Below are 13,539 nucleotides of genomic sequence, written 5' to 3' on the forward strand. Positions count from 1 at the left end.
AGATTTGTTTAATTTTTATATAAGAGATCAATAATAAGTGGTTACATCTTTCTTCCTTTTTATTTTTAGTTAACCGTTCTACAATTCCTCCTAATCTCTCCCTCATTACCACCACTTATCCCTCCCATTTTAACCATGGCATTCTTGAAATCATTGAAGAAAACCGACTGATCCGCTGCGTAGGTCTCAACAATCTCCCTTGTCCTTGGGTCCTGAACCGCCAAAGCTTGGTCCGATGGAAGCAATCCCTCACCAGAGAGGAGGTTAACATAGTACTGGTTGTCAAATGTTGACGGTGTCACCAAGTCAAGCTGAGTGATACCTACGGCAGGGTCAACGGTCGAGCACAGTTGCTGTAGCGACTCGAGGAACTCAAGGTTGTCTCCGTTGTTAGCCGGTTGTCCGGTTTGTAGTGGCAGCAACCGAGCTGTGAACGATGTGCATTTTGCCTTTCCCAATGTATGCCCACCTGGTTTTACATTGGTGTTAAGTGTGATTGTGATTATCCTCTGTTTCTGCTAAAAACCGGTTGGTTTAGGTTAAGAGAAAGAAGAATTACTAGAGACAGTAGTGTACCGGAAAGAGCGACCATGTCGGTTTGCGAAAGGCCGAGCTTTTGAAAGATAGAGATGAGAGTTGGCACAGTTGAGTTTGGTGATGGTAAGCCATTTGTTGCTGCTTGTTTACTAGCGGTTCTACCGTCTTTTCTTCCTACTTCCACCTCCCAGCTTGGTCCACCCGACTTCAAAACCCCGAGTTAAAGTGTTCAGTTAAAACTGGTTTAAATTATTTCCATCCGGTTTATACATAAGAGCATGATTAGGAATCCGGTTTACCACAACGACTGAATCTCTAGCAGCCATGACAAGAATATCTGCGCATGAGACAGTCTCTGGGCATACAGATTCAAGATCAGACTTTATCGAATCTATCACCTCGAATCCTCGTAGAGAATTTAGATTGGGAGGCGCCGTTTTCTCACCAACCAATCCTTCTGTGTCATCCAATAACACCGAAGCATCACATCCCTGCAATGCAAGTCAAAAACACATCCCGGTTCATACTTTTGCTCTACTGAACCGGTACTTCTGCATAATTAATTGGTTAATAGTTTTCCGGTTCAATGATTTGTAAAAGAGAGGGGATTATTTATGAAACAATCAAAACGAAATTAAGATGAGAAGACTTGCATTGACAAAACAGTCGTGGAAATGAAGACGGAGAAGAGAAGCCGCCATTCTTGGATCCTGTAAAACCGCTGTCTCGACTGAAGAGTAGACGATAGACTCTGCTTCAGGGCAGCTATTCTTGTATAAACCGAAATCAAGAACCAAACCGAATCCTATACCGAAACCTGAACCGGTTTCTCCACTTCCGTCTTCACAAGTCTCGCTGAAGTTGGTTGGATTCTCGGAGAGTGAGAGAATTGGCATTGAAGCGAAAAGCATAACAAATAAGTTAAAGAGCATCTTCATGATGGTTATATGATCTCTCTCCACTTTGTTCTCGAGTTTCAACATTCAATGGAGTTGGTACTGTTTCAGGGAGCTAGTGTAGTGTGTGTCCATATTTATAGAAACAATTAATTATATATAGACACACCCATACATGATATATAACACGTTTATATATATATATTATATATGTGTATATATATTATGTGTGTATATATGTGTGTGTGTGAGCGCATGACTGCATGTGCATGTGCACTACAACAACCCAATTACGGATTACGTACTCGTAAATTAAATCATATATGTGTATGTGTAATGCTGCGTGTGTATTAATCAAAGGTAAAATTGTGATTTTGACATGATACAAAATGATTTATAGAGTCATTAATTAACCCAAGATGGAATAAATTTGAAACCAAAACTGCAAAAGGTGGCTGGCTAATCGTTATCACTTATTAAAAATTATAAATAAAAAAATGAATAAAAGAGTTATAATCTGTAAAGAATGAAAAGGGATTTTATCAACAAAAAAAAAGAATGAAAAGGAAATCACAAAAATAAAATATTGCTCGTACAGACGAAGGGAGAGAGATGGGTCGGTTTACACTGTAGAGTCAGGAGTGGTTAAAAGACAGACCAATTCAATACTTGGAATCTGAAAGAAGTTTACTCTTTCTTTTTTTTTGGTCACCAAAGTATAATAATGTAATATGTTTATGAATTATGAATTATGAATATTATGCTTATTTATTTCGTTTTTTTATTAAGTAGTAGTTACAAAAACTTATCAATGTACCAATAATTACAAGAATGATGTATCAGGTGCATGTGGTTGTTACTGTTAAAGAAGTACATTACTCTTCAATGAAGAAATGGTCAAATTTATTTCGTTGTGGTCCACTTCCTATGTAAATCAAAGTGTAAATCTCGTATGGACCGGCCCATGGGCTTTACGAATGCCAACTGTGTAAATGTCCAAGAAAGTCTATAAAATTAAGTCAGAATGCCACTGCTCAGCTTAGAGCTTGACCTCTCTCGTGCGAGTGTGAAAATCAAGAAGAACTCAAAAATTCGTTAGCCATATATTCACCGAAGATAAGTACTATGAAGTTTGGTCGCGAATGGTCTGTTCTTTGCTCCTTTTTACTCATCTTGTGAATTGTGATATTATATCTTGAAAATGTTAGACAATTGTGAGATGCCAAGGAAGCATCAACCTCTTGACCTTTAAGCTACGGCATGCAGCTTTTACCAACTGAACTAGAAAATAGAAATTCCATTTTATTTTCTTTAGCCGATTATTAAAGTTATAAGTTGGGCGACTTTGAAGATGTTATCTTATATAATAAGTATGATGTCTCTTAACTTCATTAACATGATCATGATACATATTAGCAAGTTAATCCTATTTTGATACACGTAAAAAAAAATTTACGTAGCAAAAAAAAAATATATATATTTTATCTAGAAATAGTTTTACTTGCACCATACTCGTGATTGACAGTTTTATCTTGATGGTTTTACCTGCACGGCTGCACCATGTTGGAAATTTTCCTGTTCTCAATTAATATACATTCTTCCAGAATCAAATTTCATATAGAAACATCAATAAACTCTTGGTTATAACTACTATACTGAAAGACTTCCATTTCTAATTAATTTAGATTTTAAATTTAAATTTTATCAAAAAGGAATACCTGACCGACTCTTATCTATTTCAAAAAAAAAAAGTTAATATTATATTTTTGAATCCTATTACAAAAAAGGAATACCTTGGCTATATAAGAGGGGGTTACGGATAGGCTTGTAACACAATTTCACCTTCTTCTCTCTTTTTTTTAATAGTTTTGGAACAGCTTCGGCCTGTCAGGTTTCTCTCTTTTAGATTCTCCCTTTAGATTTTGATACATCATAATTATTTTCTTCTCTCTTTTATTTTATAGCATATCATCATCGTATTTAGAGATTGACTACGGTGAACTTTTTCTTAATTTTCTTAAGAGTGGTTATATAGCTAGTGATTTGATTTGATTGTGTAGCTAGATTTTTCCTTAATTTTGGACTTGGTATATTTCTTTTTCAGTAGCTTATATTTATCATCCGATTTTGGTAATTAACAATGAATATGTTTTTTCTTTTCTTTTGCAAATATTAGTTACAGTTAGAGATAAGATCCAGATCCAGTCATGGTGCGGGGTGCAGTGCGGGGTGCATTGGCAGAATACGTTAAATGGCTGCATACAACTCCCATGGGCATTGTGAATCTAATCTGTTTTGCGGGAACAGCACTCTCAATTCCTATTTATATAAAACTGGAAAACGAAACTGCTCGTGTGAGAGCGGAAAACAACCATTTTAACAACTTTTTTAATGAACTTAGGGCTAGAGGGATTATCAGAGAGCAGTGATCAATGATCGGTCGTTTTTTTCCCTTTTTTTTTTTTGTTGTTCTTCTTCTTATTTTTGTTTTCTTTTTATACCCATACACATACATGTGTTTTCCATGAAATTAAATAAGCTCTTTCTATATAGTATTAAAGTTTTATTGATTTTACTCCAAAAGATGATGAGTTTTGTCCATGGGACTCCCTCACTGTGCTTCATATATATGATGATTCAATATTGTTCTTCTTGCCAAAAAAAAAAATCGCCTATAGATATGTGTAAATTGTAGAGATAAATACTTTTGTACAATTCAACAAATCTAAAGAACCATGACCCTGAAGCAACTGAATTTGACACTGAAGAGCTTTTGAAAACCCTTGAAACGAAATATCAAAAAGTGTAGTATGAATGGTGGTGGCTCGGTTAGAGTGAAGTCAGGGAGAGTGACGGAGACGGTGACTTGTCCTCCGGCAACAACACTGTTTCACGAGCAGTATAATCAAGAAGATCTCTTGACCGCTCTTCTCAAGCAGGTTCTCATTTCCTATACGAAGTCTAGTTATTATAAAACAAACTGTGCCCAATTGAAGCTTTGCACTTACTTCTTTCTCGTGTAATCGAAGGCATTCCATTGGAGCTTGACGGATACTCCATCGATAACATTCCGGTCTGACCTCAGATACTCTAAAGAGTAGACATTCTTTGTAGAAAGACTACAAATGGCCATAATCGAAGGGGAATATAGAACGGCTTATGTGTTGTATCTTTAGATGATATAATCGGCAGGAAATTCATAAGCAGATTATAGAAACCAATAATTACTTATTTCTTTGTGGTTATTAGGAGTAATGTGAACAGAAGTTTAACGATTTCAAATGGCATCCATTCCACTTGGTGTCTCGTACCCAGGGCCGGTCTGGGTTAAAGCGGGTAAAACCCTTACTTTAGGCGCCAAAAATATATATTCAACTTAAGGGCATCAATTATTGAATATGTGTTGTAGCGCGGTTATGATTTACCCGTACTGGTTTCAAGTCTTAGATGCACTATTTTATGAAGCTTTTCCTATTAATAAGGCTAAATTTTTTTTGTTGGGCTTTAGGCGTCAAACTTATTGGTTCGATCCTGCTTTTACCTATGTTATATCTATATATTCTGATTGTAGCTATACTGGTGCTTTGGTGTCTTGGTTTGGTTTTTGCTAGTGAGGCTTATTGTAGCTAGCTATACAGATGCTTTGGTTTAGGTTTGGTTGTTGCTAGTGAGGGGGATGTCTTTTCTGAGGAGCCTGATTCTCCAATACTTGATGAGAAAAGGTTTCAGAGACAAAAACCAGTTTTGATACAGAGTTATATATGATAAGATATGACACATAGCAACTGAATTTGACACTACGGAGCTTAAGAAGTTGGTAAATTACAATAAAAAAATATGGTTTGGTCTGCTGCAGCTGAGAAAATGCTGATTGACATGATTGGAAGGTTGCTTGTAGAGAGCTGAGAGGATGTTGCATATTTTGTAGCAGTGGCTGCTGAGCACGAGAGCGAGAGCGTAATTGATAAGTTGTAAGAGGGAGAGACGATTTAGCAATTAAATTAGAGTGGGAATTTATTCTGATTACCGTGCGTCTAGAGTACAAAAGGTAAATACCAAATCGATCACTCTCTCTCTCTCAATTATCTCGATCATCGCTTCTCTCTATTCATCATCTCATCTCATCTCAATACTCATGCTATGTCGTATTCCATCATCAGAAACATTTTGTTGTTTCTGATCCTTTGTCGGACCCTCGATCGCATATAGACATCTATTCGCATTGCTGAGAGCTACACAACGAGCAAAGGAAGATTAATCCCGCTGCTGTCCGACACCAGCGCGTAGTTCTACCCGTCTCATTTGCCCGCCGTAAGTAATAAGAGATTTTCTTTTTATTTTATATTTTATTCATTAATTTATTTTTGGGTTAAATTATTCAATATTATTATTTTAATATGTGATATATGGTTTATTAGCTCACACGATATTAACTCTGTTTTTTAAATGAGAAATCAGCTTGTTATCTAGACTTTCACGGCCCGGCTCATCTTATAAAAAAAATAATACAATATTATTTTAAATAGAATATATCTGAAAAATTATTATTTGGATTGGTCACTTGCCCAAAACATATAAAAATAATATTATTAAATTGTTAAAAATATTATTTAAAATCAAAATATTAAATACAATTAAAACTGAATAAAAAATATGATATAATCCATTTAGGATTTCATATATCTTCTATATCTTTTTATTTACAGGTAAAATAAAAAAATTATATGATATGAGAAGTCCATGTTTATTTGTAGTTCTTTGCACCACATTTGCACCACACCCTCCTACCACTCTAGTTCCATTCCTCTCACCCTTTACACCACCTTCCTCCCCACTCACCCCTGCCCCTGTCCCTGCGTCCGTCACCACACACACCCTCACACACACCCTCGCTCCCACCTCCACCCTTGTTGCTGCCCCCATTACGACACCACCTTCCTCCCTATCCACCCACTCATGTCCTCGTTACTGCTCACACCCCAGTCACCAGACCCACATCACCCCCACCCTTGCCCCCATTTGCCCCCACCGTTTCTGCTTCCACCACTCCAGTTCCCATTGCCCGTGTTGCTGCCTCCACCACCCGACCAGCCACTACACCCACCACCACACTCGCTGCCACACCCAAGGGCGGATCTACAGCTAAAGAAGGTGTGGCACATGCCCTATACTGATTTTCAAAAAAACTATAACTGGTTTTCATGTAAATTAATTTGTAAACTTAGTTGGCTATGATTTCATCTGCCAGATCTTAAAGTAACGAATTTGATTCTATTTGCTCTCTGTTTCAGTAACTTTATTTGCCACATTTTACCTTTTGTGTTGTCTTTCACGATATTTTTATCCTTCCTTATAATTGATCATTTGGTTGCATGATATCTTCTTCTTTCCATTTTTATATATTCATGAAACATGTTCTTTCTTATTTTCATTTCTAATCATACTTTTAACAATTTAATTAATCACTACATCAAATCATAAATCTACGTTTTAATAAATTGATAAAAACAATATTTTGTAAGCTATATGATTTGGTTTCAATACATATTTATAATCTATATGTTATTTTGTATCATTTATTTAATAGTTCCAGGTTTTATCATTGAAATATATATAGTAATTATTATTTTAAACGTATTTTATTATATTCAAAATTTTGTTTGATTTGTTTGTGCCCCATACAAATTTTTGTTCTAAATCTGCACCACCACCACTTTGGGTGCTATTATCGATTCGATTTTTTTTGTTTCTTTATTTCGTATTCAATGAATTTTAGTACTATCTCGACTTTGATGTAGTGTTTATATTATTTTATATTTTGGATTTGTGTTATTTGGATATTTTTTCAGTTAGATTTTAATTGACATACAGTATATGTCAAAAGAGTCTTATCTATTTTTTTAAAATATTTTTTTAAAAAGAGATTAATAACATTATCTTTTCGAATTAGCTATGTATTAGGGAGCTACGGATGTAACCCAATTTTAGTTTTAGAACAGCTTCGGCCCTGTGAGGTTTCTCTCTCTTAATTCTCCCTTTAGATTTTAATACAACTTATTTTCTTCTCTCTTTATTTTATAGCATATCATCATCCGATTTAGAGATTGAATAAGTCTAGTGATTTGATTGTTGTAGATTTTTCCTTTAAACTTGGTATATCTATATCTTACATTAGATTATATTTATAATCCGATTTAGGTAATTAACAATGAAAAAAAAAACAAACTCATAACCAATCATAAAGTTTGGATAGAACTAAAATTCACAAAATACGATATAAAAAACAAAATATCTACTGAGTAGTATCTACCAAGAGTAATGGTGGTAGTAGTGGCTGGTCAGGTGGAGGCAGCAAAGGAGGCGGGAGCGGAGGCGGGGATGGGAGCGGAGGCGGGAGCAGGGGCGAGGATGGGGACGGAGACGGGAGCGTGGATGGGAGTGTGGATGGAAGCGGGGACAGTAGCAGGGACGGTAGCAGGGACGGTAGCAGGGACGGTAGCAGGGACAAGAGCGGGGACGATAGCAGGGACAAGAGCGGAGACGATAGCAGGGATGGTAACAGGGACAAGAGCAGGGACGGGTGAGGAGGAAGATACTGTAAAGGGTGGTAAGAACTGTGCTCCTGCACAGGGGCGTGTAACTGCATTAAGAACGACACAAAATTGAGTCTTTCTTGTATTTTTTTTAAAAAAATTAATATATTAAAATTAAATTAGGTATCATATAATTTTTATTTAACTTATAAATAAAAAGATGAATAAATTATATGGGATTCGAAATCAATATTGATCTGATTTGAAAAATAGAATATTTGCAGTTTTTGTATTCATATTTAGGTAATTATATTTTAGGACGACTAGAATATGATCGGAATCCGCTTTTATATATATATTTTTTAGAAAAATATAAATATAAGTATAATTTTCAGTTATAATAATTTAATAATATCATTTGAATTATTTTATATTTTTGGGCGGATTTGGTGGATCTAAATCTGGATAATAGTTTTTTTAGATCCGGGTAAATTAAAATTTTTCAGAAACAACATGTTTGTTCCCTACTTTGGAATAACTAATGAAATTTAACATTTTTATATTTTTAATTGAAATAATTTTAAATTCAAAGAGAAAAAAATAGTCATTATATAATATATATATATATAGATATAATTGAATTATAGGATAGTAGGTCGGATCTGATTTTATACATAATTTTCTAAATGATTTTATATAATACTTTCTATTCAGTTTTTAATTTTTATTTAATATTTTTTTTTAGATAATATTTTTGATAATTTAATAGTATTAATTTAATTATATTTTTTGATGTTGTGGCCGGATCCGAACAATAGTTTTCCACCCCAATATATGTAGATATATCTTCTTTTTATTGAAGAGAAATGCCAGCGGGACGTGGCTCCAGCGTCCAACATTTGCTGGAGAAAATCTAGGTTGACCTTTCGTTGTTCATTCTCTAAGAAAAGCCCTGCATTAGAGAGAGAAGATGATCCAGAGAGTGTGTGTGATCCATTGCAAAAAATCTGGGGTTTGTCGTTGTTAGCTCTCGTTTATATATATGTACAATTTGGGGTTTTTACCTTTTTATACTATAGACGCAAGGTAATTCCTACGCTCATTTTTATTTCCCCTCTTCAGGTTTTCAAGAAGCTCAGTACGTTTTTGAAGTCTGTGGGAGTTAAAAGCTGTGTTTGATACAAGCTGGAGCAGAAACTTGGTACTTATTGAAGCTTGTAATGAGTTTGTGAGCCGTTACAAGCAAGCTAGTTCTGAATTTGGTGGAAATTCTCAGTCCCCTCTCCCTGTGCTTTCCTCCGCCTGTCCTGGTAAACAACTTACACCTTCTTTGACTTAATCGAATGTGACTTCCATGTGAGAGTAATGTGCTAAGTCTCTTCTGTTAAGAGTCCTCAGCAAACTATTGGAGCTGCGATCAAACACCATCTGTGTCAAGCGTTGGGACTCAGGTACTCTTGAAACTTTGGTTATCATTTGTTATTTTTCCTACATTTTCGGATTCATCTGTGACCGTTTTCATTGAACTAGGCTGGAGGAGATTTACCATGTGACTGTGATGCCCTGTTACGATAAGAAGCTCGAGGCTGCGAGAGACAGATTTTTGTCTTTGAAGATAAGCTGACTGAGGTTGATTCCGTGCTGACAACGTACTGGTGAAATTTTGGATTTAATAAAGGTGATAAAGAGTAAACCCTGTGTTTTCACTGTAGTTTTGCTTCCATCTTGCAGAAAATGTGAATCTGTTTCTCCATTAATATATGTTTCTTGCAGTTAAAAGGAGTCTACTGTAGAGGAATCTCCACTCGACAGATTGTACGAAAGATCGTTATTACCTCTTCCCTGCTTCTGTGTGACCGAATTTCTGTGAAGTAAACATTTTCAAATTTCCATGCAAAAACAGGTTAACGAATGTTAGTGAGGAAGGACATCTTTATGGTCTAGCTGGGGGTTCTGGTATGTTACGCAGAAACAATATTCAGTCCTGCGGCAAAAGTACTATTTGGACACACTATTGATGTGTCCTGATGAGTTTAAAACTCTCAGAAATTCTGATTTCCGTGGATTAAGGTTTTGAATGGATAACAGAATAAATGCAGAAAAATGCAGTTAATTTGTATATAAGATGATATGCTTTTTTTTTACCATTCACAAATTTTATGCAAAACAAAAGATATTAATATAAAATTAATAGATCTGCATGCAGATCTTTAATTATCTAAAAATCAAAGAAAAATAACTTTTTTCAAATCTGCTGTAAAATAGCAGCTGTTCACCCGGTTCTGTATGCAGATTTTTTTTTTTTATCTGCTTAAAATGATTTGCATTATATGATATGTGCACCATTCAAAGCCTAACTTTAAGTAAGTTCCTAGATTAGCGGAAAAAACTACGCGCATGACCTTATGCGCCCCCAAATTTTTCTCTCGAGGCAACAGAAGAAAACCTAAAAGTTTCATCACCCTCGACGACGCCGCCGTCACGGCTTCGTCGCCGGCTGCTCTCCTGTTCTGCTCTCATGTTCTCTTCAACGGCGAGCCTCAACCTTACCTTCAATTGGCTCTTTCTCACTTCATGGATCTGTCCGAGTTCGAATCACCACATCAACAGAAAAAGCCTGAAGAATCTGTTGGTGCTCTCTCCACCGTCAAAGCCATCGCCGACGAGACAGCTCCCGAATCTCCAGACCCTCGCTGGCCGTACCTTCGGCGCTGGACGGAGAATTCCTCTTCTTCTTCTCCCCAACCAGCAAAAATAGATGGGGCTTCTGAACCGGAGAAGAAGAATGTAGCGGAAGCAGCACAAACATCTCCTTTACATACCGGCGGCGAAATACAAACAGCCCCTGAAAAGCTCCTGGAAAGTGGAATTTCAGTTCCCTCTCCATTGGATGTTGTTGGTCCATCTGCTCCAACATTTGAGAAGCATCAATCTCCTTCCTCTGTAGGTAAAGGAGCTTGGGAGAAGCCTCTGATTATTGCTTCTACAACCCATCAATTGGCAGCGGTTGCTACGAACAATGCAAACTCGCATTAGCCAGAATTGATGGCTGTAAATCGTACTCGACAATCTAGTGTCACCAAAGCTGCAGCATCTGCTTCACTCGGGTCAGAAACAGAGATAGCTGCTCTAAAGGAACATTCAAAAGAGTATCCTTGGGCCGCAAAAATGAACCAATCGATGTGTAATCTTCACAGAGTAACTATCCCGGAGTTCATGGAAGACGGAACTCCTAAGGTAACAATTCCCAGCCACGTCCTTTTAGGTGGTTAAGAGAATCAAAAGGAGTTCATTGTTGGACAGTTTTACTGTTGTTCTGCTCCCTCTAGAGGATTAATACAAGCGGTAGTTACTCGGATTTGGGGAAAAAAGTGTAGGATCTTCACTAGACAATTAGGAGAATCAACCTACTTGTTTCATATCCCTGATGAATCAACCCGAAAATGGGTTCTCCAGAGAAGTTTGTGGCACTTTGATGATTGCTTGATGTTCGTGTCAACTTGGACACTGGCTGAAACTATCTCTTTGCCAGAAATTACTACAGTTCCAGTGTGGTTAACTCTCAAGAACATCCCATACCAGCTATATTCTATTGTAGGGATTAAATAATTTGCATCGGGCATTGGTGAACCTATGTTAACGGAGAAGCCGTGACTTGATCCTACTCAGATGGGAGAAGCAAAAATCCTAGTAGAGGTAAAGCTAAATAAAGCATTCCCACAAAAGGTTGCTTTAGTGGATACAAGCAATGTAGTTTCAATGGTGGATGTCATCTACTAATGGCTGCCTTCAAATTGCCGTAAGTGTGGACAATTGGGTCACAAAGCATCTCGGTGCTTGCTATTGAAGGCTAATGGAACTTCCAGTTCTACTCCAACAGACAATGTTGGTACAATTATCTCAGAAGCCCCAATTGATATTGTGGCTGATGATTTGATTCTTGATGTTGCTAAAGAAAGGGAGAAAGAGACTAAGTCCGTTGCTAAAGACGCAGACGTAACAACTACTGTCACACAAGTTTCAGAACATGGGACCACTACCCCCCTTACTCACATTGCACTAGGTGAAAAATCCATTGTCTTGAAGCCATTTTCTTCACCTAAAATCACAAAGAATCCTACCAGCTTCAATACTGGTTCCATGGTCTTATCAACAAAGATAGACACTACTAAACAAGATTCCACTTCTTCTGCTCCAGCGGATCACAGTATACGTAGGTCCTCGTCCAACAAAGCTTTAAGTTCAAACCGGTTTGCCTATCTGGATACTTCAGATGACGAAGATTCTTCTTCGCATGTTTTAGATGAGGATTCTGACCCAACGACTCTTATGACGCCAATGGGCGAAACAATCCTAAGAGAAAGACCGGTATGACCCTCAGCAAAAGCTAAGGAGATGGTTTGGCAGACCGATGCGGCTGGGTGTGGAAACAGAGGCGGTCGTAGGGATCGTGGTAATAGAGGTGGTCGTGGCTAAATGGAGTCCGCCATTCATCGTCTTTACTAAATCGAAGCGGAAGATTCAGTTTGTTTAAGTACCACATTTGTTTGTGGTCTAATCTTTTCTTTGATGTAATATGCTTAAAACCTTAATATGACTTCGGTCATCGTTTGTAACCGTAATAACTAATAAAAAACTGGTTTGTTTTTTCTTTTTTTTTTAAAAAAAAAAAAAAAGAAGAAAAGAAGGTAATTTCCTAGACAGACCCATAAACAGGTTTTACTTTTGTTATATCAATAATCCACCCCCTGCTTTTGTCTAATGTTCTTCATTTCTTTTCTCTCGAAGCTGGAAGGTAAGACAAAGTTGAAATTCGCGCTCTATTACGGTTTCCAGAACCTTCAGAATATTGTTCGGAGAATAAAAACGCACAGTATGTAGAAATCATGGCTTGCCCTGCAGGTTCTTCTTCTACTTCAAAAACCCTGGTTGGAATTGTAACTTTTGTTTTTTTATGGTATTAACAATTTCCCAAAATGCTTGATCTAAACCTTCAAGATAATTATTCACCTGGAAGAAGACTGCCTCGCCAGTGTTGACACTTGGCGCAGCGCACAGCCTTGGTACGAGGAAGAGTTGGGTTAGAAGCAACGTCGGATAGGATTTGAGTTTGTTCACTTACAGAGTGATGAACCTCGTTTCTGTAAACACAAGTTTTCATCCGCTGCTTCCTGCAAAGCCAAATGCGTATAAATTTAAGATCTTCTGGTTTCATATATAGCAACAGAACAGTAATTCAGCTAACAATTATGCTGATAGTTTATTTGGTTCGCAAATCCAGTTTTAAGCTTAAGATGCCTTGCAAAATGTTCATATTGGATCTCAAGGATTTCAGCAGCTAACAAAAGCTTGATGATTGTATCAATAAAGAGAACACAAACACTTGAAAATTCAACTCAGAAGCACTATAAAGTTGCATAACAAGAAAAGCTTGTGCACCCAGTGGATACTGTTTAAACTCAAATGGTTTTCGAATGCTAAGTTGTAATGAAACCCTCTAAACGCTTTATAGTTTCTAAAAGTCATGCATTTGTTCAGAATGTCTCAAAGGATTCTCTTTTACTGATAACCAA

The 13,539-nt window shown here is 36.8% G+C and overlaps 2 protein-coding genes across 2 annotated transcripts; one reads left to right on the forward strand and one right to left on the reverse strand.

Annotated features, from left to right (window-relative positions):
- Window positions 1–2: 2 nt before the first annotated feature.
- On the reverse strand, window positions 3–1,490 carry LOC18031045 (peroxidase 40). Its single transcript, XM_006414307.2, has 4 exons — window positions 1,191–1,490; window positions 837–1,028; window positions 577–742; window positions 3–469 (listed from the first exon to the last, which is right to left on the reverse strand). The coding sequence occupies exons 1-4, from the start codon at window positions 1,473–1,475 to the stop codon at window positions 66–68; spliced, it is 1,047 nt and encodes a 348-aa protein (XP_006414370.2). The 5' UTR covers window positions 1,476–1,490; the 3' UTR covers window positions 3–65.
- A 6,261-nt stretch (window positions 1,491–7,751) lies between these two features.
- LOC112081942 (cytosolic Fe-S cluster assembly factor NAR1-like) lies at window positions 7,752–9,590 on the forward strand. The gene is made up of 5 exons (XM_024149010.1): window positions 7,752–8,069; window positions 9,089–9,104; window positions 9,181–9,276; window positions 9,342–9,417; window positions 9,497–9,590. Exons 1-5 carry the CDS (start codon window positions 7,752–7,754, stop codon window positions 9,588–9,590), a joined length of 600 nt encoding a protein of 199 aa, XP_024004778.1.
- The last annotated feature ends 3,949 nt before the right edge of the window (window positions 9,591–13,539 follow it).

The sequence above is a fragment of the Eutrema salsugineum genome, unplaced genomic scaffold (assembly GCF_000478725.1).
Source record: "Eutrema salsugineum unplaced genomic scaffold, Eutsalg1_0 scaffold_1, whole genome shotgun sequence".
Classification (NCBI taxonomy): Eukaryota; Viridiplantae; Streptophyta; class Magnoliopsida; order Brassicales; family Brassicaceae; genus Eutrema; species Eutrema salsugineum.

Bases quoted from the DNA above. Each gene is read 5' to 3' on its own strand.
- LOC18031045 (XM_006414307.2), bottom strand. From the start codon at position 1,475: ATGAAGATGCTCTTTAACTTATTTGTTATGCTTTTCGCTTCAATGCCA. The intron at 743-836 runs GTAAACCGGATT...GGGGTTTTGAAG, and splicing joins CTAGAGATTCAGTCGTTGTG to TCGGGTGGACCAAGCTGGGA. The intron at 470-576 runs GTACACTACTGT...ATGTAAAACCAG, and splicing joins CGACATGGTCGCTCTTTCCG to GTGGGCATACATTGGGAAAG.
- LOC112081942 (XM_024149010.1), top strand. From the start codon at position 7,752: ATGGTGGTAGTAGTGGCTGGTCAGGTGGAGGCAGCAAAGGAGGCGGGA. The intron at 9,277-9,341 runs GTAAACAACTTA...TAATGTGCTAAG, and splicing joins GCTTTCCTCCGCCTGTCCTG to TCTCTTCTGTTAAGAGTCCT. The intron at 9,418-9,496 runs GTACTCTTGAAA...TCATTGAACTAG, and splicing joins TGTCAAGCGTTGGGACTCAG to GCTGGAGGAGATTTACCATG.